At 40.6% G+C, this 27882-nt stretch overlaps 1 protein-coding gene across 1 annotated transcript in view; it reads left to right on the top strand.

The window, feature by feature from the left end:
• The window catches only part of LOC124716304, a 141181-nt gene that overhangs the window by 95725 nt on the left and 17574 nt on the right, over nucleotides 1-27882 (top strand). The window contains exons 6-8 of the mRNA XM_047243163.1: nucleotides 14584-14713; nucleotides 21315-21421; nucleotides 21501-21554. Coding sequence (XP_047099119.1) covers nucleotides 14584-14713; nucleotides 21315-21421; nucleotides 21501-21554 — 291 coding nt within the window. The remainder of the gene's footprint in view (nucleotides 1-14583; nucleotides 14714-21314; nucleotides 21422-21500; nucleotides 21555-27882) is intronic.

Here is a 27882-nt window from a genome sequence, read left to right as displayed (position 1 = left end):
TCTCCCGCTTCTGGTTACAGAAGTGTGACTGGACGCCACTACTTAATATTGCCCCGGTTCGGAAATATCGTAGATCCAGGCCTGATGCACAGAGCAGTCAGAGTTGTGGTGGGGAGGTGGGTCCTCTCCATGTGACCTGTGTTTACGTTCAGTGATTTTGTTGTTTCCTCTTCGTTTATTGCTCTCACGTTAAATGATAACAAAATGGATTTTTGCGGCTGAGAGCTATCAAATGAATTAAAATACGTTCGCATAATTATGGCAGGCTAAAATATGTTAAATAGTTTCAGATTTTATTTCCACCTTTGACCGTCAAGCATTAATCGCCTTACAGAACAATGAAGTTATTTTTGCTGGTTTGCTAAAGAGATTTGGCTTTTATTAATCCTTTTTACTGAGGCAGTCAATTTATTTGAAACTAAGTGTTTAATTTCACACTATTGGCTAGTTTCAACTGTTTTCTGCATATCAGGTGCACGTATGGCATTATGCTATAATAAAGAACCAAACATGAGTACTGGTACTCCAAGAAAATTTACATACGGATGTGCATTTTAAGCGGAATTATACACTGTAGTATGGTTCACAAAATCCTGATGCTCTTGAAGTATCCTTTGATGTCTTGTTTCTTTTATGACATAATTTAAAATCTTTTAATGTTTCATAAGTACGAACATATGGGCTTCCTGCATCATCGTAGCTGCGCAAGCGCGGTGACGCCAGTTATCTGGCGCTTTCTTGCAACTGCTGAAACGAACCTATTTCTAACAGGTCGTGGTAAAATATTGCGAATGGTGATTTCAAAAAAGTGTGTGAAAGCTTATAGGATTTAACTGCTAAGGTCATCAGTCCCTAAGCTTACACACTACTTAACCTAAATTCTCCTAAGGACAAACACACACACCCATGCCCGAGGGAGGACTCGAAAATGTGGTTTGAAAAGCAGATTTCCTTTTACGCAAGATGAATTATGTGCGAGAATATATGATGAATTTCTTAAATCGCAAAGCGTTTGACTCTCATTTAAAAATTAAGTCTTTGAGGACGACCATTTAGAAGTATTTCAAGCCCAGAAGATGAGACATTTGCGTTGTTATTAAAAATTTTGCTGGCACATTTGTGTGTGTATCTTAAAGTGCAACACGCGCAAAAAAATCAACATTATAAGTGGAAGTGTAGCTTCTCTTCCAACTTATTAATCTTCGAGACCAATGTTGTATGTGAATGCTATGTATATTAATTTAAGCCATTAAAGTTTCATATTTGTGTATTCGCGCTACTTAAGAGTGATCTTGCTATTGGCTGACTACATCACGTGTCCTATTACTGTCATCAGCTTGCGAGATCACGTGAATGAGCTATGATGCTTACAAAAGCGCATCGCAATCTCAATTTCAATGCTTCGGAAAGGGACATGCATTATTTGGTGGAATTCAAATTTACACCTTTGTAATACGAAAATATGCAGCGTACATGTTGCTGCACATCAAAGGTCTTTCAAAACGTGTTTTTCCCCCGAGTTTAGTTTTCTAAAGTGCCGGGAAATTATACATCGGTATATAAAACCATAAACATTCAAAGGATTGATGACTTTTACAGTGCCGAGGAAGAGTATACTGTCACTTAACACAGAAAACGTGTATTTCTATATGGGAGAAAGTGTATTTTTAACAGGGAAATCCGGGAAAAATCTGGGAATTTTTTTTCCTTGTCCACATATACACCCTGTACTATCCCTTTCCTTCCTTGCCCCCTCCAGATTGCTGCATTCTGGCCAGAGCTGCCAAGTCAGTGGTCATGTGTGGCGCACTTGTTTGTGAGTAGGAATGGTGTGTTTCTCTTTTGCTGATGGAGGCTGTGGCTGAAAGCTTTGTCTAAGTGTCTTTTAATTGTGCATGTCTGCAACTCAATGTGTCTTCTTTACAGTAAGCTTCAGTCTCTCTTTTCCTAAATTGTTGATATTTCTACCTGGAGTTTCCATTGTTTGATTCTACTGTTTATATTCCATTGCCTTTGTCAGATAACATCAGACAGTTGAAGAGAGAACACTTTTTGGCTTTAGAAAGATAGGTGGGAGTGCAGTTTGATTTCAGTTCTGTCATTGAATAATGGTACACCTCTTCCAGGGAGAAGTGATTTGAGTTCCATCAACAATTAATTATACTCTCCCTTCTCCATGAATCAGAACACACTGCGCCAGTGAGTAAAAATGCAGTACCAATGCTACATACTTTCCAGTTATGAGGTATTAAATCTGTGATCAGATCTCACAGTCAACGTGTTGCTGGCTGATGTTCTCTGCCCTAAGGCATCACTGAATGTTACTATGAAGGGCATTTGATTAGCACACAACCCTAACAGTTAATGCCAGTTTTGGAAAACTAGACTACTTTTACTGCTCCCCCTCCCACTCCTCCTACTCGTACTACATTGCATACTTTCACTTTTTGTTCAACTGTCATAAGGCATGATATACACATTCTGTTAAACATTATATGCACACGCTCTTCATATTGGCTGACATTATTACAACTGTATATTCCTTAATGTCTTCTCCATTGCAAGTACGATGATGTTGCTGAACTTTTTGATTCCCAGTAATACACTCCTGGAAATTGAAAAAAGAACACATTGACACCGGTGTGTCAGACCCACCATACTTGCTCCGGACACTGCGAGAGGGCTGTACAAGCAATGATCACACGCACGGCACAGCGGACACACCAGGAACCGCGGTGTTGGCCGTCGAATGGCGCTAGCTGCGCAGCATTTGTGCACCGCCGCCGTCAGTGTCAGCCAGTTTGCCGTGGCATACGGAGCTCCATCGCAGTCTTTAACACTGGTAGCATGCCGCGACAGCGTGGACGTGAACCGTATGTGCAGTTGACGGACTTTGAGCGAGGGCGTATAGTGGGCATGCGGGAGGCCGGGTGGACGTACTGCCGAATTGCTCAACACGTGGGGCGTGAGGTCTCCACAGTACATCGATGTTGTCGCCAGTGGTCGGCGGAAGGTGCACGTGCCCGTCGACCTGGGACCGGACCGCAGCGACGCACGGATGCACGCCAAGACCGTAGGATCCTACGCAGTGCCGTAGGGGACCGCACCGCCACTTCCCAGCAAATTAGGGACACTGTTGCTCCTGGGGAATCGGCGAGGACCATTCGCAACCGTCTCCATGAAGCTGGGCTACGGTCCCGCACACAGTTAGGCCGTCATCCGCTCACGCCCCAACATCGTGCAGCCCACCTCCAGTGGTGTCGTGACAGGCGTAAATGGAGGGACGAATGGAGACGTGTCGTCTTCAGCGATGAGAGTCGCTTCTGCCTTGGTGCCAATGATGGTCGTATGCGTGTTTGGCGCCGTGCAGGTGAGCGCCACAATCAGGACTGCATACGACCGAGGCACACAGGGCCAACACCCGGCATCATGGTGTGGGGAGCGATCTCCTACACTGGTCGTACACCACTGGTGATTGTCGAGGGGACACTGAATAGTGCACGGTACATCCAAACCGTCATCGAACCCATCGTTCTACCATTCCTAGACCGGCAAGGGAACTTGCTGTTCCAACAGGACAATGCACGTCCGCATGTATCCTGTGCCACCCAACGTGCTCTAGAAGGTGTAAGTCAACTACCCTGGCCAGCAAGATCTCCGGATCTGTCCCCCATTGAGCATGTTTGGGACTGGATGAAGCGTCGTCTCACGCGGTCTGCACGTCCAGCACGAACGCTGGTCCAACTGAGGCGCCAGGTGGAAATGGCATGGCAAGCCGTTCCACAGGACTACATCCAGCATCTCTACGATCGTCTCCATGGGAGAATAGCAGCCTGCATTGCTGCGAAAGGTGGATATACACTGTACTAGTGCCGACATTGTGCATGCTCTGTTGCCTGTGTCTATGTGCCTGTGGTTCTGTCAGTGTGATCATGTGATGTATCTGACCCCAGGAATGTGTCAATAAAGTTTCCCCTTCCTGGGACAATGAACTCACGGTGTTCTTATTTCAATTTCCAAGAGTGTATAATGCAAAAAAAAAAACTGTTGTATTTCAGAAATCCACCAACGTGGAAGAATATACACATAATGTCATGTTTATATTCGTATTATTCTTACGCCTAATGGTGATACAGTCAGAAATGAAGCACGGCAATTGACTAGATTTTTAAATCTAAGATGAATCTAATTTCTGTGCAGAATGTAATGTACTAAAGAGGCGTCTGCAAAGATTTTCAAACAGAGAAAAATTTTCGCTTAACTCTTGTTCAGAACATCTTCTATCATACGCACTCATTATTTGGTTCTTGTTGATGATTATCAAAGAAAGCAGCAGTGTAAGTATCAACAAATAGCAGTCTCTTGCCATTGTTTTGCTAATGATACAATTTTTCTCTCTCTCTCTCTCTCTCTCTCTCTCTCTCTCTCTCTCTCTCTCTCTCTCTCTCTCTCTCTCTCTCTCTCTTTTCTCTTTTAATTGTAAGCGCGGTAGCGCGCAAAAAGCAAGCCTTGCCACGAGCGGCAACAGGTCGTAAATACTCATTGTCAGAATGCGACAAACGATGCATGACACAGTACAGTAATGCATTTTCTGTTTAGAGTGACGTAAACACTTATAACAAAGATAACGGCACTTATCAGATCAAAGAAAAATAAGCAATCAATTCAAACCAGACGAAGCACATGAAAAAGGAAGGGAACCTGTATAAATACGGACGGGGCGCCTGACGCATAGCAATGGCTACCTGGTAAAGCTTAACTGCTAAGCTTACGATTCGAACCGAACTACTAATGGTTGTATCGTCATTCATTGGACCTACATTGTGTCTCATATTACAATGGACCAACGTTGTTTCTATTTGGAGGTGCGGCCTAAAACTTATCTTTCCCCTTGAATTTCGAGTCTCAGGTGGGGCTTAGATTTGTTTTTTCCGAGTCTCATTTTTCAGGCGCGGCTTTGATTCGAGTGCGGCTTAGATTCGAGTAAATACGGTATTTGAAAGCTTAGCTTCTCCTGTAGCTTATTAATCTTCGAGACAAATATTATATGCGAAAGATTTGCTTTATAAACTTTTGCTGATGGTGGAATTCGAATTTATAATTTCGTAATAGGCTAATATGCAGCGTTTATGTTGCAGCACATCAAAGATCTTTCCAAAACGTGTTTTTTTTTTTTTTATTTTTTTGTTTTTTTCCCCTCTCCCCTGACTTTCGTTTTATAAAATGACGAGAAATTCTATGCTGCTGTACAAAACCATATCCATTCAAAGGATTGATAAATTGATAAGTTTTACAGTTCCGACGGAAAGTATACTGTCACTTAACATGGAGAAAGTGTATTTTCACCCGGGAGAAAATGTATTTTTAACCGGGAGATCTGGGAAAAACCCGGGAATTTCTTTTCCTTGTCCTTGTATGCACCCTGTGATAATATGACCAAAATATTTTATTTCTTCTAATGCAAAATGACACTTCTCCAGGCTCAACATCAAATGAGATGCTCTTAACCTCATAACGACTTCACTGTGTTGCTCCATACTACTTGAAAATACTATGTCATCCAAATCGACAAGACACTGCTGTGGTTTCAAACCCCTTAACACACTGTCTAGCAACCTGTGCAACATTGCTGGAGTGTTTTCCAAACCGAATGGCATTCTGATGTACTGGTAATGGCCTCCAGGATTAGAGAAAAGAATTTTTAGACAATCCTCTGGAGCCACCTGTAACTGATGATAACTGCTTGTCAAATCCATCATAGAAAAGTACTGGCACTGTCATAAGTGATCCAAAGTCTCAGATATGTTTGGAATGAGGTATGCATCTGTTACGGTCTTATTATTGAGGTATTTGTAGTCACAACTGAACATGTATTTCTTAGTTTCATCCATAGATTTTTTAGCCTCAACGAAAATGCCCATTCCCCAGCAACTATTACTACGCTCTATAATACCACCTGCAAGCTGCTGATCAATGAAATCCTCCACAGTCGGCTGCAAATACCTCGGTATTCTGTATGGTTTACAGTAAACAGGTGCTTCATTCGCTGTTGGTATCCTATGTTGAACTAATGGAGTTGCTGGTAACGACCCTCACAGAAAAAACAAATCCTTACATTCCCACAACGATTCTTCCATATGGTCTTTTTCTCCTCCTTTCAAATGCTTAGCTTTGTTCTGCAATGCAGTTCTGTCAGCAGTTGGTGACTGATTGCTATGACTACCTCTCGAACACCAGTCTTTGTTATCAATACATCCAAATTCACTACTAAAACTCCTTTTCTCAGATTCGCGTCTACAGCGCTAAAATTATCCAAGTTCACGGGGACTACTCACCCTTCATTTCCCCCTCGTACGTCTACAATACTACGTTTCACAAAACAACCTAATGGATCCAATAATTCAGTATCCTCCAATGGTTCAATAACACATACCGTACCCACAGGTAGATTTGACTCTACACTTACTGAAAGTTACTTCCTGGTGCCACTAGACACACACACACACACACACACACACACACACACACACACACACACACACACACACACACACAAATTAAGCCTTAATGCTAATGTACGCGGTTCAATTGGTTTGTTCATTATGTTGAATGCCCCTCATGACAGCTCTGCATTGACAAACAGTTTCCCCTAGCTGAAATAACATTCCACCAAGTTCCACAGTTCATTGTCCAAGGTCAATTTTGGTATGATGTTGATGCAGTAAATCTACTCCCAGGATCATGTCGTAGCCCTCACTTACCCATTGTACTACCTCCATGCACGCATCAAATCAGACTTTCCCTACGTGAAAGTCAACTGTCACTGACCCCAAAGGTGTGACCTCCTTATCCCCCACTCCATGTAGCCTATAACGTGGTGGGTCCAACATCCTTCGTCCCATTAAACTCTTAGTATCAACTGACACTTGCACCCCTGTGTCCAACAAAATCTTAAACTCTTTAGTTCCTAAGGATCTTACCACTGAACATTCCACCTCTGCACACGTATTTGTAGCATTAAAATTAAACAGGAGCTCCCTTCGGTGGGTCTTGGGGCCCCCTCTACCATTTAACTATTGTCCACCTCTACTAACTCCACTTTTCCATCCTCCACGCTGCTGATTTCCACCCCTTCCTCTATTCCGCAGTGACTGGGTACATTGCCTCTGTATGTGTCTCGCACGACCATACTTCTAACATTTTATACCCGCTGTAAACACTGCTTGTCTATCACGTACCCCTGTTGCCACGTCTATTTCCTCACATTGAATTGACAGCTGAATGACCGAATACAAATCTTTCGGAGTCCCTTAACGCACTTTCCGCGACATATGCACCGATAATCCCCTCAGAAATACATCAAGTGCCCTTTACTTGGTGTCCTGCAACAGAACACCATTCGCCTCATCACTCTGATCCAACTCGTAAGTATACTCATTAATTTCTCTTATCCTGTCCGCAAATTTCACTACTGTCTCCCACTGCGTCTTTGTCATTGTACTCAACCTCTCCTTGAAGTACCGAGCGCTATTCTGTTTCTTGTACCTCTGTAAAAAGCCCCTCCTTCAACTGCTTAAACTGCCCTGCCTTCCTTAAGGCCTCAGAACACCTTACATATGTCTTCGCTTCACCTGTAAATCTAATCTTGGCTACATTTAACAGCTGTTCATCAGACCAACCATTCATCACAGCTGAAGTTTCCCAGTCCTCCACAAACTACCGCACATCCTCAGATGCCTTGCCAGAAAACAGAATAATCAAACTCGCGGCGGCTGGACCAATCTACTGCTGCAGCACCCTAGGCAAAAACGGCTGTTCCGATGCGGTTTCCTGCTCACTTTTGGATGTTAATTCATTTCTCAACTGTGTATTGTCTGCTGTCAGTTGTGCTACGTTTTCCAACAAAATCCGTACCACTTCTGGTTCCGACACACCTTGCGTCCCTGACTCTGCCATTGTGTTGCTTTCGTTCCCAGTTAATCCTGAAACAAAACATTTAAGTACAAGAATAACCTGACTTCCTACAGCTCTGTATCATCATACTCAGTATCATCATAAACCAATGCAAAAGTAATCAAATGCCATGAAAAGCATCTTACTGCCTCAAGCTCACTGACACTTATTCTGACAACAACAAAAAATGCTTGCGCAAAGCATCTAAATTGGCCTGCCAGGAGCCGTACTCAAAACACAAACAAGAAAGGAAAGAAAACGTCCGACACTCAGAAAAGAAAAGTTGGTCAACAGTCACCACATTTTATAACCGTAATGCAGGTGATGGGCTCGAACGTCATACCGTACAGACGATGCCCAGTATTCTGACACCAAATGTAGAGGAATGTTGCACGAGTATGGAAACTGTCAGGATGTGCCGCATTAAAACTCATCAGTTTCCCAAATGATTTATTATTCCAGCTACAGTGCCCCCTGTTCCTCTTCTCGGTCTGTGACACCGGGTCCCGCAGTGCTGAGGACACCACTTCGCTGCCTTGGTGCAGAATGGCTGCCTCACTGACTTATGCAATGCCATGCTGTGTGTCGACCTTGTGTGGCTGCGGAGTTGTGATGACGTCAGGATGTGCTGGCAGTCAACTCTGCAGTCTCAGTCCCTACTGCCTCAGCGCTGCGCCCGCTGGGAGCTGCAGGGCGGCCTGCAGCTAGCTTCCTCAGCAGTGTGGCTTAGATTGCTGCAACAACAAGCCCCCTTGATCAGGCGTCCAAATGTGTGGCCCTTGCCTCGGGATGCCTCCGGCGTGTGTTGGAAGCCAACAAGACTGCCCGCAGTAGCGAGCCGTGGCGTGGCACGCCGCTGGCTGGCTGTGGACCTCACATTGGCCTCAGAATGTCAAACCAGCAACCTGCCGTGGACTGGAACATTGGCGCCCCATCTGCAGTTTGTAGCCGGTGGTGTGACACACCCCGCCATCCAGGAGAGCTGTCACACTTGAATGCCTTGTTAGTGAACCAGTACCTATTTATTCGCAGCTGTGTGCCTCTGTTTTGCTAATGCGCCACCCCGAGTCATGTATTCATAACACCTGGTTTGAGCCAGTGGGCCCCTTCTGTCTGTAACAATGCACCATGCAAATCACTGCATTTACTGTCTTCAGCGGGTCTACTCCATTCTACTTCGCAACCGCTGGTAGCGTAACTTACTGTTAACAGGCCTGCACCTGGCTGTAACTTGTGCGCTCAGAAATATTGTACCGAAGCTAACCTTTCCCCATCTTAAATTGTGGTGCCGCTACACATGTCTTACATATGCAAGGTGGCTTTAGGTTGGGACTCACCGCTGCCCATTCCATTACTTCAATGTCCAGGCTTCACAAGACATCCCTGCTGACTCCTGCCACATAGGCCCTGGCAATAGAAATAATTCTGGGCCATGATTGTGCAGCATCCAGCACATGATCTGTTCTACTTTGTGTGGTGGTACACTGATCATGGATGACGATGAGATCCCTGTGACCGTCAACACTGATGCCTCCTCACAACAACATAGAACCTTGGAGATCTGTAGATTTCCTGGACATCCGAGACAGCTCATCATAAACACGGCCATCATCTTGCATTGGAGGATATCTGGACTCATGTGTGAATAACACATTTCACTAGAGATGAAGTAACGAGTTGACATGTGAACGGCAGAACAGAAGGTGAGCTGCAAGATGTCCTATCAAGCAGGGTGTGTTCCTTTTCTCATAACCTGTTCATTACAGACTGATTAGACACGGTGGCTCCAGTGGCCCTTCTGAGATTGTCTTGCAGTACCCTGGTGGTATCTGTGAGAAGCCACGCAGAAATGGCCAGATATGTCTTCACATATGGTTGTAATGTGTTGGCGACCCTGTCCAGCTCACCTGATGTACTGACCTGTCTTCTTGAAGCGTGTCTTCAACCTATGTATGACAGATGGAGAGACATTGGCAGCTGCAACAAATCCAGCAGAAAATCCATCCTTTCTGGATAAAACAGACCACCCTTGCAACTTGTGTTACATTAAGATGTCGTGTTGCATGTGTTTGGTTGAATACAGTGTCCACAAATGACACCTTATCATCTGTGTACCCTCCTTTAATGCATGACATGGCCAATAATGCTGAATGATTTTAATTGTTGCATACATTGAAAGTGAAGATTTCAAGCCATGCAGTAAGACCACAGGTACCACCTGTATCAAAATAGGTTTAACATACTGGATGTTGATTCACATGTTCTCCTATTTATTTTGAACGGTGTACTTTGTTCTGTGCAGGCATACAAGAGTAGCAGCATGGTCAGGGCAGAAGAGGGGGGTCTCAGAAGGGAGGCTTCCGAAATTAAAGAGTGAAATTCATTGAATTGTGGTATGTTCATGATACTCGCAATAAAGGACAATTCACCCAAGGGCACAAGTAAATGTTGACTGCCAGTTTAGGTGATTAGGTAAAATACAGAAATAGGGAGCATGAGAGAGGCAGTTCACATTTGTGTGGCCAGTGAACTTTCCTCTCTGGTTGAAAGCTGAAGTACGAGAGAGTATAAAGATTGCACTCTGCCTTCAAAGACACTCCAGATACTCCCACACACTTGATTCATCTCCCACATATCCTGTTGTTATTTCGAGCAGTTAGTTCAGGAGCCCACATGAATATTAAATGGTTGTGAAACTACACTTTACCTCTTAGCAGCAAATAATCCAGAGCTAGTAATGAACATCAAAATGTACAGGGATTAATGAACAAAGGATTGTCGTACTGAAATTGAATATTGTAACCCCAAAATGCTCGAAAAATAAATGAAAAATATCCCATTCAAAAAAGCAGATAAAAATTCACTTGACACCTTTCTGAGAGAGAATATCTTCACTCCTTCCAAATTAACAGTGTAAGTGTAGACTGTGGCTTGACTTCAAAAAAATAGTATCGATAGCAATTAAGAGATTTATACCAAATAAATTAACAAACAACGGAACTGAGCCCCCTGGGTACACAAAACAAGTCAGAACATTGTTGCGGAAACAACAAAAAAAGCATGCCAAATTTATATGGACACAAAATTACCAAGATTGGCGATCTTTTACAGAATCTCATAATTTAATGCAGTCTTCAACGTGAGATACCTGCAATAGTTTCCACAACAAAACTTTGTCTTGAAACCGGGCAGAAAATCCAAAGGAATTCCGGTCGTATGTAAAGTATGCTAGCAGCAAGACACAATCAATGCTTTCTCTGCGTGATAGCAGCGGAAATACTAGCAATGACAGTTCTGCCAAAGCAGAGTTACTAAACAAAGCCTTCAGATATTCTTTCACCAAAGAAGACGAAGTAAATATCTCGCAATTCAAGCCAGGAACAGCTGCCAACATGAGTAACTTAGTTGATATCCTTGAAATAGTGAAGCAGTTTAGATCACTTATTAAAAGCAAGTCTTCTGGTCCACACTGTATATCAATTACATTCCTTTCAGAGTATGCTGATGCAATAGCTCCATACCGAACAATCATATACAATCACTCGCTTGACAAAAGATCCGTATCCAAAGACTGGAAAGTTGCCCAGATCACACCAATATTCAAGAAAGGTAGCAGGAGTAATAGGAATAATCCACTAAATTACAGGCCCATATAATTAACGTCGACTTGCAGCAGGATTTTGGAACATGTTTTTTAACATTATGAATTACCTCAAAGAGAATGGTCTGTTGACACACAGTCAACAGGGATTTAGAAAAAATCATTCTTGTGAAACACGACTAGCTCTTTTATTCACACGAATTGTTGACTGCTACAGACAAGGATTTTCAAATTGATTCCGTACTTCTAGATTTCCAGAAAGCTTTTGACACAGTACCACACAGGCGGCTTGTAGTCAGAGTGCATGCTTATGGAATATCATCTCAGTTATGTGACTGTATTTGCGATTTTCTGTCAGAGAGGTCACAGTTTGTAGTAATTTATGGAAAGTTGTAGAGTAAAGCAGAAGTGATTTCTGTTGTTCTCAAAGATAGTGTTTTAGGTCCTATGCTGTTCCTTATCTATATAAATGATTTACTAGACAATCTGAGCTCTCATCTTTGGTTGTTTGCAAATGATACAGTGATTTATTGTCTAGTAAAGTCATCAGAAGATCAAAACAAATTGCAAAAGATTTAGAAAAGATATCTGTATGACACGAAAATTGGCAGTTGACCCTAAATAATTAAAAGTGTGAACTTGTCCGTATGAGTGCTAAAAGGAATCTGTTAAACTTCAGTTCTGCAATAAATCAATCAAATCTAAAGGCTGTAAATTCAACTAAATACCCAGGAATTGCAATTACGAGCAACTTAAATTGGAAAGAACATGTAGAAAATGTTGTGGGGAAAGCAAACCAAAGTTTGCATTTTATTGGCAGAACACTTAAAAAATGTAATAGATCTACTGCGCTTGTCTGTCCTCTTTTGGAGTACTGCTGCGTGGTCTGGGATCCTTACCAGATAGGATTAACGGAGTATATAGAGAAAGTTCAAAGAAGAGCAGCACATTTTGTACTTAGTGAAATAGAAGCGAGTGTCACTGACATGAAACAGGGTTGAAATAGAAGTGAGCATCACTGACACGATACAGGATTTGGGGAGGATGTCATTTAAAGAAAAGCATTTTTTGTTGTGGCAGAATCTTCTCACAAAATTTCAATTGCGAACTTTCTCCTCTGAATGCAAAAATAACAAGTAACATCTGTGTTTTTAATCTGTGTGTACATACTCTCAGAAAATGTGTTCAGTCTCTCCTGGATAAAAGGTGCCAAATGAAAGTGGTGCAAAATTTGCATCACTTGTTAGCTGCTCTTGTACAGTTTCAGCTGTGGAATGATTGTATGCTGCAGAGTAGCATACATTCATCCAGGAGAAATGTCTATTATGGATGAGTTTTAAGACTAATTGTGCTATAGCTATAAGCATAACTTTTACAATGTAGAGACCTATCCAGTGGCCACAACTAATTTCCTTGATCCACATTTGTCCTCCCTGAGCTGTGGCTCACTCTCTGATCTTCTCAACAGGAAATTAACTCCTAATCTACCTTGTTGACTTTGGCTATGTGGTTGATTTGATCTGTTTTGTGTTGTTTTGAACAAGTGAGTGCCAAAGGGAGAGAAGTAATATTTTTCCCTTCCTCCTTTTGTTTTTTCATAGATAAACATTCTGGATCTCTTTCCTGAGCTTCTACCCAATGATTTATTGATAGTGAGTTTAATTTGTCTTGTATTTTTCCCTTTATTACAACTCCAACTCCTTAAATGTATTTCACATTAATTTCAGATGTCTTGTTTCTTGTGAGGTTTTCCTGGGATGACTGATCAGTGGTATGCTTCTGACTGCGCAATATTTAGATGACACTCTGCCATCTTCTTCAGATGCTGTCAGTTTTGCCGACTGGTTGGAATCCAGACAGCAAGTACATATAACATGAAAACTTACAGCCTCGGAAGAAAATAGCTGTGGCAGTCGTTTGAATATTATGCGTAAAATGGAAACAGTAACTCAGCAGAACACCCAGAAGCCCACCATTAATCCTTTTCTTAATTTTGTATAAACTGTAGCTGTTGTGTTATTGCAGTGAGGTGTGCTACTGGTGCTTGAAGTCCCAGTACTGCCATTTTAATTGATTATGTGGGTTGGATAAAAAGTAAGGTTAATACAGTGGAAACATGAAATGTGTCAGATGGTATACACACTCTACAGCCAACAGCAGAAGGTCTGTTGAAGTAGTGCAGTGAGCGGTGACGGCTGTGTTTGAGTCAGTTGCAGCGCCTACTGTCTGAAAATGTAGGAGGCCAATTCAAGCTCCCTAACAGTATGTCACTGCTGCTTACTAATACAGTTTCTTGTGACGTCACCTTCATCCTGCAATGAGAAGAAGAGTGATGGCACCTGGAACTGATTGATGGCACCTGGAACTGCATCCCATCATCCTTGATGTCAATGCATGATGCCACACAGTGAACACTGTGCAGGAGCTCCTGTGTATACAGGGGTGGGAGATACTCGAATATCCCATGCATTCGTCCGATATGAGACAGTGTGATTACGACTCACACGCCAGAATGAAGGAACCTCTTCCTGGCATGCACTAAAATGCAACAGAAGATATCACGTTGCCATAGGGCAGTCCTTAAGAGAGGTCGACAGAGATAGACGCGCTAACAGTGTGTGACACCTTCCATCTATGTGGGGGAAGGTGACAGAGACGCGGGGCTGTTTTATTGAGGGCGTTCAATATGGTGAACATCTGGTATGATTTATAACAGTGTTGCCACTACTTTCTGTCCAACCCATGTATTTGTGATTTCACTACAACTCTACACATAAATGTTGGCATCGTTAATCTAACAAAAGCGGACATTTTCTTCATTCATCCTGTAAATAACCTGTTGTTCTCTCCAATTACCTTTGTATGAATGGGATGTTACATTTCCATAAATAAGAAAAGAGAAGGCACAGTCTGATCGTGTATCTCTGTTCTACTAAATTCAAATACTATTTGTGAATGACTCTTCCTGTCTCAACCTTAGCTATAATTTGAGTGATTCATTGTTATATCACTTTCAATTTTGTCAACAGGTAAATAAAAACCGGCCCAGTGTTGGGCAAGCACAACATCCTAGTAACAGGCGTGGTAGTAAAATGTATCAAAGGAAAACACAAGTGCCTGTTGCTCTTGGATCTATTAGAAGTGCTCAGAAGATTTCTGGTATGAAAGAATGAATGTTCCTCAGTATTGCTGAAGTTCTGAAGTTTTGTCCCTTTTTCATCTCTTCTCTCTGTGTCAAGTGCCTCTCTCTCTCTCTCTCTCTCAGTTGGTAATAGTTCTTTGGTTTAGTTATGACTGGGCATTTTAAGTGAAATTACATGTGGGTTTCCTTAGGTTAAAGATATTCTGTACGCCAGATGAGTACTAAAATGTTTTCTGCAGCTCTTTGAGAGGTATGCATGTGCCATGATGTGATTTTTTTGTTTTTCTATACACAGGCTGCTCTGAGGAGAGTGGAGTGAGAGAGCACAATTTTTTATACACTGATTGAAGGTATTTCATGATAATTGAAAATAACAATCCAGTGTTACCATGGTAGCAAGAATGTGTGTCAGAAATACATTTAAAAAAATGTGAACGTATTTATGTCATATTAGGAGTCCTCAGAAACTTTACAGGGTATCTCTTGCAAAATGTTTTAAGGCTGTTTAGGGTGGTAGCTCCATTCAACCCTTTATAAACTGGCTTCCTGTGAAAAGCAATCCTTGCCTGTCTTATCATTGTTTGTTCATTAAACATCATTTGCCAGTGTTTTTGTGCCCTTGCTTTAAATTAGTGATGGTTGCAATGGACAAGCATCACCCATTACTCATTTTCTCTCAAAACACTAAAAAATAATGCTGTAAAAGAAGTCAATGTTGAGTGATAAGCTGTAGGTAATACTGTTTGCAATATTTGGCACATGTACACTTTATCTTAAAACTTCAGATTTGTGCTGATCCTGACCTGTGGAGCAAGAGAGAGAAATGTGGGTGAATACTCCGGAGAAATGAGCATTTTAAGCAAGCAGATTATGTATATTCCCTAATCAGAAAATAAAAATGTACACTAGTAATACTTACCTGCTGCGACCTTCACTGTAAGATCCCGGAATTACAGGCTGAAACCAGAAATGTAGCAGGAAAATATTTTTGAATGGTATGCACATAGGAAATAAGAGGTTAAATGCCAGTAACAATGGCGTATTTATCGTTTTAAAAACCACAATCTTAAGTCAGGAAATCAATAGTGATTTAGAATGTGAGATATTCCATATAAAGTTAGACATTAAAGATGGACAAATGCTACTGATCAATTCGTTCTACTACCCATCTTCATCAAGCATTGAAGACATCAGACACATCGCAGAAAGCTTAGCGTATTCTTGTAAACTGTGTGAACTACAGTTGTAAATGGAGACTGCAGTTTGCAGCAGCAGAGTGAAAGGTGCACATTTTCATTATTAATGTTAGTGGTGAAAATTCACATTGAGTGTCTAAATGACATAGTTGCTATGGTAAGAACACGAATATCCTGACAAGAGGTATACACAGTGAATTTAGTACAACTTTATGATCGTATTACTAACTATATCAGATTGCAGTCGTCAAGGGGATTCTTAAGAAAGGTATGAAATATTTCTGCTTAACAAGAGTGATAAGAACCTGAGTTCTATTTATCCAGGCAGCTAGTACTCTCATGGGAAGGGGTATATGCATATAGAATCAACAACATAAACTAAATTATTGTAGGTCATGTGTTAGATAATTATGCATTGAGTAAGGTAGACATGGACAGAAAGGGTCCACCATCAGCCAGTACAGTAACAAAGTTGGTAAGCTAGTATGAAATCACAAATACTTTAAATGCAGTTTCAAACAAAACTGTGTACTGCAGAGAAACAAAAGCTGAATGAAGTGAGAATGAGTAAGAACAGCTGTGCAGGGAGTGTTTAAGCAAACTCTCTACCTGCCAAATTTTCAGGAAAAGAAATAAAAATTCAGAACTGTTTTGTCCTATGTAGTCAGTCAGGAAATTAAAATCTATTCTCTGTGTTGCTTGTTCACCACACTAGCATGAAGGTGGAACATAATGAAATGCAACCAAATAAACTATGTACTGTCCTCTGAATTTACATCTCCTAAGCAATAGTGACCACAGTAGTTCTTATTGAGTGTCACACAGATACAAAAATGACAGACTTAGAGATTACAAATTCAAAAAGCAAGTTCCTTGGCACAGGAAAAGTATGGACATGATGGAATATCCATTAGAATCATATTGATCATGCAAAATATTCAACTACTACTCTAGCAACCGTTTATTGCATTTATTATAGATCTTCAGAGCAGTAGTGTGACCAATAATAACAGAAAAAAACATAAGTTTATCTATTTTAAGGAGTGTTGACTTTTGGTGACAAGGATCAACTTATTGCAGAATTATGGATTTTGTCTCCTTGAATATTATTACATTTTGAAGACCAAACTACTACTCCGCTGGAAGCAATGTGATCCTATATATGCTGATTTTGTGAAATTCCCTCCAAAAGGCCATAGTTAATGAAGTCCAGGTTGATTGTGGTTTTTGTGTCAAGGAAACTGCAGTGCTTCATAGTAAATAAACTGATATAAAATCTCAGAGCAGCATGTGACTGAGCTGACGTTGTGTTACCAAAGGGAATTCAGTACATTGTTCTCAGTGAGGAAACTTGTGTTTAAAGTATCATCAGACATTGCTCAGGAAAGTGCAAAAAGTCCATTGCAGTTAAGAAAATATGTAAATGACCATTACATAACCTGTACCTTTTTGCAGAGCAAGGCTGAGGCACTAGAAAATTGTGAATTGCAGGAAGACCTTTAAATTGCATCACCTATTGTCAACTGTCAGCTGACCACTGCAATGTAACCAAATGTTATTACAATTAGATAAAGACTTGACGACAATCTGAGAAAGAACAAAACCTCAAGGATTGCATCTGGTGGAGGGCTTTTAAATGGAGTGACCACATAAATCTAAGTATGCTGTGTATAGGTGCTAGACTGCAATTTGTTAGAAGAACCTTCAGAGAAAGTAATTTATCTATGATCGAAGTAAGATGTTATGGTTACATGTTGGTCTTAAAAGTATTGTCTGTCAGTTTGCAAGCTCTACCAAGCTAGACTAATTGAAGATAGGTAGCATTTAATGAGCACCTTCATTTTATGTTTTATTTATTCCCATTTTATGGCCTTCATTGGACCACTCTGTCCGACTTTATACAAAGAATTTTTCAGTTTTCTGTCAACCCAGTACTTCTTCATTCTCTCAGATCTCATCCTTTCTTCATCAGAAATCACCCTTCCTATTGTCTGTTTGTTGATTCTGATTTGCAGTCTGGTTTGTTTGCCTGTGAGTTTCCTGATTTTGTTAGTTTTGTTTCATAGGTCATCCAATGTAATCTGTAGCTCATCCATATCTTCCTTGATTTCTGTTATCCACTTAATGTTGCACTTATCATTCCACAATTTTTCTATTATTCTCCTGATGATCCTGTTCTCTGGTCTTCTGATTAGATGTCTGAAAAATGAAATTAATTTCTTCCTGATTGTACTCATCACCGGTTCTATTTCCTTGTAGACTGTGTCATTTGTAGCTACTCTCCAGTGTCCATCTTTGTGGTACGATTTGTTGATGCACGTTCTGATGATTCTTCTCTCTATTTTGAGTATTTTGTCTATTTGTGCAGTGTTCGTTTTTTGAAGATGGTTTCACTTGCGCATGTTATTTCTGGTTGTGAGTGACTGTTTTGTAGTGTTTTAATTTTGTTTCTATTGGCAGGCTCTTTTTTGTAGGTGTTCTTTGTGATTTATTGTGCTCTAGTCAATTTGTTTATTCTGTTATACCATTTTGACTTTCCATCGAGGTTATATGTTATGATTTTTCCCAGATATTTAAATTTATCTACAGTTTTCATTTCTTGGTTTCCTATAGCAATTTTGTTTATGAATGGTGGGTCAGTTAACATGTTGACTGTTTTTTCAAAGGATATTTCAAGACCAGTTTTCTGTGCTATTTCCTGTAATGAGATAACTTGGTGTTTGGTTTCTTGAATACTGTTGAACAAGAGAACAAGGTCATCAGCAAATCCTAGACAATTTAAACTTATGTTGTCTTTGGGTCTTCCAATTTGGATGTTCTTTGGGTTAATCTTGTACCATTCCCTCATTATGTATTCTAAAGCACAGTTGAACAGCGGGGGTGCCAAGCAATCTCCTTGTCTTGAACCTGTTTTTTTGATGAATGGTTCAGAGTGTTCCCCCCCCCCCCCCCCCCCCCCCCCCTTCCCCCAGAGCTTGACTTTTGTTACAGTGTTGGTTAAGGTGAGTCCTATCAATTTGATTAATTTTGTATGGAGCCCGAAATTTGTTAAGATTTTTAACATTGAAGGTCTAAGTCCGTGAAGGTTATTACAAGAGGTTTATTTCATTTCTTGTAATGTGGCCAATTTTAAAGTGATGATCTCTTCAGCACAGCTTCTCCAAGGTCTGAAGCCTCCTTGGTATTCACCTAATTCTTCCTCGAGTTGCTCCTTGATCCTCTTGTATAGGATTCTGGAGAAAATTTTGTATGTGCAGTCTAAGAAAGAGATACCTCTGCAATTATCTGGGTTGCTTTAATCTCCTTTTTTGTGGAGTAGGTGGATTATGGCTGTGGTCCAATGTTCGGGAAACTTTTCTGTTATCCAGATTGTTGTTAGGGCTATGTGTAAGGATGTTCGAACTATATCACTGCCATATTTGCACATTTCTGAAAGCACTTGGTCTTCTCCACATGCCTTATAATTTTTCATCTCTCTGAGGAGTACCATTTCCACCTCTTGGGTTGTTGGAGGATTTATGAGATCAGTTGGAGTCTTGATGGGTGTGTCTGTATTAATTGCTAAAAGTTCCTGGGGTTCTTCACAATTCAAAAGTTTACTTAATGCTTTTGCCATTATTTCGGCATTTTCCTTGTCATTATTTGCCATTTTTCCATCTTCCCTTTTCAGCATTATTATGGGAGGGGCAAATTTTTGCAATTGTCTTGCAAACATTTTGTAAAAGTCTCTGGAAGTGGGTTTTATGGTAATTTTCTTCTATTGAGTCAATTAGATCTTTCTGTGATTGTCTCTTGGTTTGCCTGATAATTTGTGTGAACTTTTTCCTGATATTTTTGAGGTTGGCTGCATTTTCTTCTGTTTTGTGTGTTTGAAATTTTAACCATGCATAATGTCTTTCTTCACAAATTTCGTCACATTCTGAGTTCCACCAGACATGTCTTTTGCGTCTGTTCAATGGGGCTAAATTTTCTGCTTGTTGCCTGAGAATTTGAACCAGTTCTTCTAAATTATGTCAGTTTTATATTTTCTGTGTGGCTTCTCTATATTTATTGTTTCTAATTAACTGGTGGGGATCGAAGTTCCTTGTTCGTTTATTGCATTTTGGTTTCTTTTTTAGTGATGTGAACTTAATTTTGATTTTGACAATGTAATGATCAGAACCTGTCTCTACCCCTCTTAATACTTTAACATTGTAGATTTCTCTGTGGAAGAATTAGTCCATAAATACATGATCCAGCTGCCATTCCCCTTTTCTCCAATCAGGATGTTTCCAAGTTTTAAGTTTGTTTGGCCTACTTATGAAGGATGTGGACTTTGAGATCAGTTTGTGTTTCCTACAGAGCTCAACAAGTCTTTGCCATTCTTATTTGTTTGTTTATGTGGAGCCCATTTCCCAATGATATCCCGGTACTTCTCTTCTCTTCAGAGTTGGGCATTGAAGCCCCCTAACAGGATCTTAACATTGTTAATATTTACTTGGTTTATTCTTTGGTCAAGGAGATCCCAAAACTTTTCCACTTCTTTCCTAGTCTTTGTTAGAGAAAATTCTTTTCATTAGTAGGGGCATGGGGCATTAATGATGGTATAAATTTTGTTGAATGCTTTTAAACCGGAAGTTGCAGTTCTAGGGGAGACGGCTTGAAAATCTATAATTGAATCTATTATTTTATGTTTATATAACTACCAGCTATTTTTTCCTCCCTGAAAACTTTCAGTACCAAAGTATGGCCAAGGAAAAGTTAAACATCCCAGTGTTGCTCAGTGCAATATTATTAACTTAAATACATGTATCACCACTTAAAGTTACTTGGAATGGTCATTTGAAGTTCAAGAAAGGAATAAAGGGAAAGAGATTAGAAAACTATAAATGAAACTAAAAAAGACACACATCAACAAGGAAACACATCCATAGCAGTACACAGGCATCATCAACCAATTAAACTGAGAATAATTTTAATAGAATGTTAATCAGATGCTCACTTTGTAAGAATAATAACAGTAATAATTTTTTTAAAATTAGGTATGTTGTTCCTGCATAAAGTGGATTTGTCTTGAAGATTTTATTGGACATATCACCTCAAAATTTAGATTAGGTGAAATCCAGATTTATTTAGTATCGTAAAATGTGCTTCTCCAATTTGCCTGGTGGGGGAATGTGAACTTTCACTTTAATCATCATGGAATATCTTTCTATCTGCCTCCACCTTCCACCCACTCCAGTGTCATCACACGACTGTATGTTAAGGTGGTGGAATGTAAACTTAAGACATTGCTTTCATGATTATTATACTCTGTGTTTAGATTTCTTTTATTTTGTTAAAGTAGTTACATTCATGTTTTATTTTAATGTATTAAACTATCCTTAAGAAAATGTGATTTGGTATTAAGTGAAAAGATCTTTGTTCTTGCATATCACCGTAGCAAGCAGTGCTAAGAAAGGAGACACTAAACTGCCAGTAACCAGATTTCAAAATCAAAGCAGTTCAGCCACAGCTCTGACAGCCAGGCAGTCAAAGATTAGTGGAAAGGTATGTGACGCTATAATTTCACTCGGCTGCCAGTTCACTGTTTCAGCATTTATGATGTCAACAATTTCATGTTTTTTAGGTTACGGGGCACCTTCCTCGCCTTGCAAACTTGGAAAACTCTGTTAATCTCCTTGTAAGTATATTTAACAGTTATCTGAATTTAAGTGCCATCTTGCTTCTGTTTAGAATACAGTCATTTTAGCTTTTATCCCCAAACTACTTGTAACACAAATGTTGTTACAGAACATGCCATAGATGATTTATTTATTTTTTTTTTTTTTTATTTTGCAGCTTAAACATTCCATTTAGAAGTGTAAATATAGAAATGACTGGTTTCAATATAAAATTCAACCATACTGCCTCATCAGGAAGGTTATACAGGGCGAGTCAAAAGTCCTTGGACACCTTCATAAGTTGGAAGATTAAAGGAAAAATTGAAATGTGATGATGGGAGCATAGGTTTGATGTGGGGCCGCAACTTTTTGAGTGAATGTCGTTCATGGCCAATTTTTTTTTAATGGGAAGGGGGGTGTATGACACATCAAATAACACTCACTTGAGTTCTGGCTTTTAGTGATGTAATTTTTTTTTTCTATGTTATACAGTTTAGAGCTTATTAATATTCAAAGTTGGGAAATTACTTTCATGCCGACTGCTACAATACACGTTCTACGTGTTGTCCATCCCATGCAATGCACAACTGTAGTGGCCACAACCACTCTGACTGCACACGGAGGAGAATGTCTCCTGCAATTTGGTCACAGGCATGTTGTATGTGTTCCTCCAGGTGCCTCAAATCATGGATGCCGTCAGCATACACTGTCTGCTTAAGATGTCCCCATGGATAAAATCCAAGGGGCGTTAAGCCAGGGGATCTGGGTGGCCACTCCACCGGACCACGGCGACCAATCCACTTCCCTGGCAGTTGTTCCTCCAACAATTCACGGACACCAATGCCATAGTGTGGAGGAGCTCCATCGTGTTGAAAATAAGATGGGAAAATGCCGTCAGCGTTCAGTGTGGAACAGAACACAAGTTCCTGCAGCAGCATCAGATACTGTGGTGCAGTTAAGGTGTTGTAAATGAAAAGTGGCCCAATGATGTGGGTAGTGGCCCAATGATGTGGGTGTCTCATATGCCACACCACACCGTCACCTTCGCTGGACTATGTTGTCGAATTGGGACAACCCAGTTCGGATTTGCGTCACTCCAGTATTGACAATGATGTCGATTAACCTCTCCGTTCAAAGTGAAATACGCCTTGTCACTCAACAGTATGCTCTTGGTAAACGAAGGGTCCAATTCGTGTTGTTCAGTATCCCATAAGCAGAACTCCCAACTCATGGTCATCCTCGTTACGTCGATGTTGCATCTGTAGCTTGTAAGGATGCCACTTATTGGTGTGCAATATCTGGACAACGGAGGTTTGGCTTATTCCACATGTTAGGGCCACACGACGGGTACTTCATTTAGGACTTCTCACAAACTACGCAAAAACCACAGTTGCAATTTCCTCATTGGTGGCAGTCCTTGGTCGCCCACTACGTGCCCTATCGTGAACAGAGCCCATCTCATGGAATTTGGTGATCACATGAGCCACCGTGCTGTGTAATACTGGTTCTCTGTCTGGGTGCCGTCTGTTGTAGTCAGCTGCTATTGTTCGGTAGCTGTGTTCCCCTCATGTAAGAATGATTTCGATCTTATGTTCACGTGTCAGACCCATTTTAGATCACCTGAAACAAAGAGAGACGTGAGTCAGTATCAAGGTAACTTTGAACATTAATAACTTTTAAACTCTACAAGATATACAAAAACAAATTACACTGCTCAGTTCCAGAGCTCAAGCGAGTGTTATTTGATGTGTAATACACCCCCCTCCCCATTTAAAAAAATGACTTTAATCCAAAATGGCGGATTTCAAGATGGCAGCCATGAATGACATTCACTACAAAAGTTGCGGCTTCACGTCAAACCTGTGTTCTCATCATAACATTTCAATTTTCCCTTTAATCTTCCAACTTATGAAGTTGTCCAAGGACTTCTGACTTGCTCCAGTGTAATGTGTGTTTTTAGTTATTTGCTGTAGGTTCCAAATACATAATTAATTTTACATCTTTTTGATCTGTCATTCAGAATAATTATCCAGTCACATCTGCTAATGCTCAACATCCTAGACAACAGTAATTTCAAACAGGTAATTGGTATTGAAGAATGGTGCACACACACACACACACACACACACACACACACACACACACACACACACACACACATTACATGAAATACAGTGCATTGCTAATGACAGGACGGGCTAATCATATTCAGTATAATATTGACCACATATAAGAAATAATCGTATCATAAGGTCTTACGTATCATACAGTATGTGAAACTTAACCAGAAAAAGCGACAACACTTCCTCAAAAATTGCATGATGGGAAATATAGTTTCTGTGGAGCCAGTGTGATCATAGTGGCTCAAATAACAGTGACTATTGCATGTTGTTGTTGTTGTTGTTGTTGTTGTTGTTGTTGTTGTCTTCAGTCCTGAGACTGGTTTGATGCAGCTCTCCATGCTACCCTATCCTGTGCAAGTTTCTTCATCTCCCAGTACCTACTGCAACCTACATCCTTCTGAATCTGATTAGTGTATTCATCTCTTGGTCTTCCTCTACGATTTTTACCGTCCACGCTGCCCACCAATGCTAAATTTGTGATCCCTTGATGCCTCAGAACATGTCCTACCAACCGGTCCCTTCTTCTCGTCAAATTGTGCCACAAACTCCTCTTCTCCCCAATTCTATTCAATACCTCCTCATTAGTTATGTGATCTACCCATCTAATCTTCAGCATTCTTCTGTAGCACCACATTTCGAAAGCTTCTATTCTCTTCTTGTCCAAACTATTTATCGTCCATGTTTCACTTCCATACATGGCTACACTCCATACAAATACTTTCAGAAACGACTTCCTGACGCTTAAATCTATACTCGATGTTAACAAATTTCTCTTCTTCAGAAACGCCTTCCTTGCCATTGCCAGTCTACATTTTATATCCTCTCTACTTCGACCATCATCAGTTATTTTGCTCCCCCAATAGCAAAACTCCTTTACTACTTTAAGTGTCTCATTTCCTAATCTAATTCCCTCAGCATCACCCGACTTAATTCGACTACATTCCATTACCCTCGTTTTGCTTTTGTTGATGTTCATCTTATATCCTCCTTTCAAGACACTGTCCATTCCGTTCAACTGCTCTTCCAAGTCCTTTGCTGTCTCTGACAGAATTACAATGTAATCGGCGAAATCTCAAAGTTTTTATTTCTTCTCCATGGATTTTAATACCTACTCCGAATTTTTCTTTTGTTCCCTTTACTGCTTGCTCAATAGACAGATTGAATAACATTGGGAAGAGGCTACAACCCTGTCTCACTCCCTTCCCAACCACTGCTTCCCTTTCATGTCCCTCGACTCTTATAACTGCCCTCTGGTTTCTGTACAAATTGTAAATAGCCTTTCGCTCCCTGTATATTACCTTTACCACCTTTAGAATTTGAAAGAGAGTATTCCAGTCAACATTGTCAAAAGCTTTCTCTAAGTCTACAAATGCTAGAAACATAGGTTTGCCTTTCCTTAATCTTTCTTCTAAGATAAGTCATAAGGTTAGTATTGCCTCATGTGTTCCAATATTTCTACAGAATCCAAACTGATCTTCACCGAGGTCGGCTTCTACCAGTTTTTCCATTCGTCTGCAAAGAATTCGCGTTAGTATTTCGCAGCTGTGACTTATCAAACTGATAGTTCGGTAATTTTCACATCTGTCAACACCTGCTTTCTTTGGGATTGGAATTATTATTTTCTTCTTGAAGTCTGAGGGTATTTCACCTGTCTCCTGCATCTTGCTCACCAGTTGGTAGAGATTTGTCAGGACTGGCTCTCACAAGGCCGTCAGTAGTTCTAATGGAATGTTGTCTACTCCCGGGGCCTTGTTTCGACTTAGGTCTTTCAGTGCTCTGTCAAACTCTTCACGCAGTATCATATCTCCCATTTCATCTACATCCTTTTCCATTTCCATAATATTGTCCTCAAGTACATCGCCCTTGTATAGACCCTCTATATACTCCTTCCACCTTTCTGCTTTCCCTTCTTTGCTTAAAACTGGGTTTCCATCTGAGCATATTATCTTATTATGCAACAAGGTGACAAAAGTACAGGATAGCTACCAACAATGTGCTGGATCTCCTTTTGCACAGCATAATTCAACAACTCTATGTGGCATGGACTCAACAAGTTGCTGGAAGTCCCCTGCAGAAATACTGAGCCAAGATGCGTCTATAGCCGTCCATAAATGCTAAGGTGCTGCTGGTGCAGGATGTTGTGCACGAACTAACCTCTCAATTATGTCCCATGAATACTCAGTGGTACTCATATTGGGCGATCTGGATGGCCAAATCATTTGCTCATATTGTCCAGTCAGTGGTCAATTCAGTTGGACCAAACATAGCCCACACCGTTATGAAACCACCATCAGCTTGCTCAGTGCCTTCTTGATAACTAGGATCCATGGCTTCATAGGGTGTGTGCCACACTCAAACCCTACCATTGGCACCTACAAACTGAAATTGCGACTCATCTGGCCAGGCCACAGTTATCCAATCATCTGGGATCCAACCGATGGTCACGAGCCCATGAGAGGCGCTGCAGGCGATGCCATGCTGTTAGCAAAGCACTCACATCAGTCATCTGCTGCCATTGCCCATTACTGCCAAATTTCGCTGCACTGTCCTAACCGATACGTTGGTGGTATATCCCACATTGATTTCTGTGGTGATTTCACACAGCCATTAGCATTGACAATTCTGCGTAAACGTTACTGCTCTCGGTCGTCACGTGAAGGACATTGGTCATTGCATTGCCCGTGGTGAGAGGTAATGCCTGAAATTTGGTATTCTCGGCACACTCTTGACACTATGGGTCTTGAAATATTGAATTCCCTAACGATTTCCAAAATGTAATGTCCCACACATCTATCTCCAATTACCATTCTGTGTTCAGATCTGTTAATGCATGTTGTGCAGCCATAATAATGTTTGAAACCTCTCCACATGGATCACACGACAGTTCTGCCAGTGCACTGCCCTTATATACCTTGTGTACACAGTATTACTGCCATCTGTATATGTGCATTTTGCTGTGTCATTACTTTTGTCACCTCAGTGTACACTGATGTGCAAAACATAAAGATGAAAGTAAATTTTGCATCATGTGTCACTGCCATGTAACATAACTCAATAAAACTTGGACCATACACAAAAAGAACTGCTGCAATATAGTACAAAAGGTAACTGAAAGAAATACGTAATGCAATTAATAGAAATGACACTTTCAGTAAGAGATAATAATTATACTGATGTCTACATCTACATCTATAACCTGCAAACCACCGTGAGGTGCAAGACAGAGTACGTTCTCCCATTGTACCAGTTATTAGGGTTTCTTCCTGTTCCATTCATGTATGGAGCACGGGAAGAATGATTGATTGACTGCCTCTGTGCTTGCAGTAATTATTCTAATCTTATTTTCACAATCTCTGTGTGAGCCCTATGTAAGCCTTAGCTTGTTCTTCAAACTTAGTTAATAGACTTTCTCAGGATAGTTTAAGTCCATCTTCAAGAGTCTTCCAGTTCAGTTCCTTCAGTATTTCTGTGATACTCTCCCAGGGATTAAACAATCCTGTGACCATTCATGCTGCCCTTTTCTGTATACGTTCAATACCCCCTGTTAGTCCTATTTGGTATAGATTCTACACACTTGAGCACTATTTTGTAACTGGTTGCACGAGTGATTTGTAAGTAATCTCCTTTATAGGCTGATTGCGCTCCCCAGTATTCTACCTCCTGCTTTACCCACGACAACCTATGTGATCATTCAATTTCATATTCCTACAAAATGTTACACCTAGGCATTTGTATGAGTTGGCCAATTCCAACAGTGACTCATTGGTATTATAGTCACAGGATACTACTTTTTTTCGTTTTATGAAGTGCAAAATTTTGTATTTCTGAACATTTAGAGCAAGTTGCCAATCTCAGCACCACATTGAAATTTTATCAAGATGTGACTGAATATTTATGTAGCTTGTTTCAGATAATACTCCATTATAGATATGCGAAAAGCCTGATTTTACTATTAATACTGTCTGCAAGCTCATTAATATACAATATGAGCAGCAAGGATCCCAACACACTTCCCTGGGGCACACCCAAAGGTACCTCTACATCTGATGATGACTCTCCATCCAGAATAACATGCTATGTCCTCACTCAAGTCACAAATTTCACTTGATACCCCCATATGATCATACTTTTGAAAATAAGCATATGTGTGGTACTGAGTCATATGCATTTCGGAAATCAAGAAGTATTGCCTCTACCTAGTTGCCTTCATCCAAAGCTTTGAGTA

This window comes from Schistocerca piceifrons, chromosome 1, assembly GCF_021461385.2.
Source record: "Schistocerca piceifrons isolate TAMUIC-IGC-003096 chromosome 1, iqSchPice1.1, whole genome shotgun sequence".
Classification (NCBI taxonomy): Eukaryota; Metazoa; Arthropoda; class Insecta; order Orthoptera; family Acrididae; genus Schistocerca; species Schistocerca piceifrons.
Note: the sequence above shows the minus strand (reverse complement) of the source record. Positions and strands in the feature narration are given on the sequence as shown.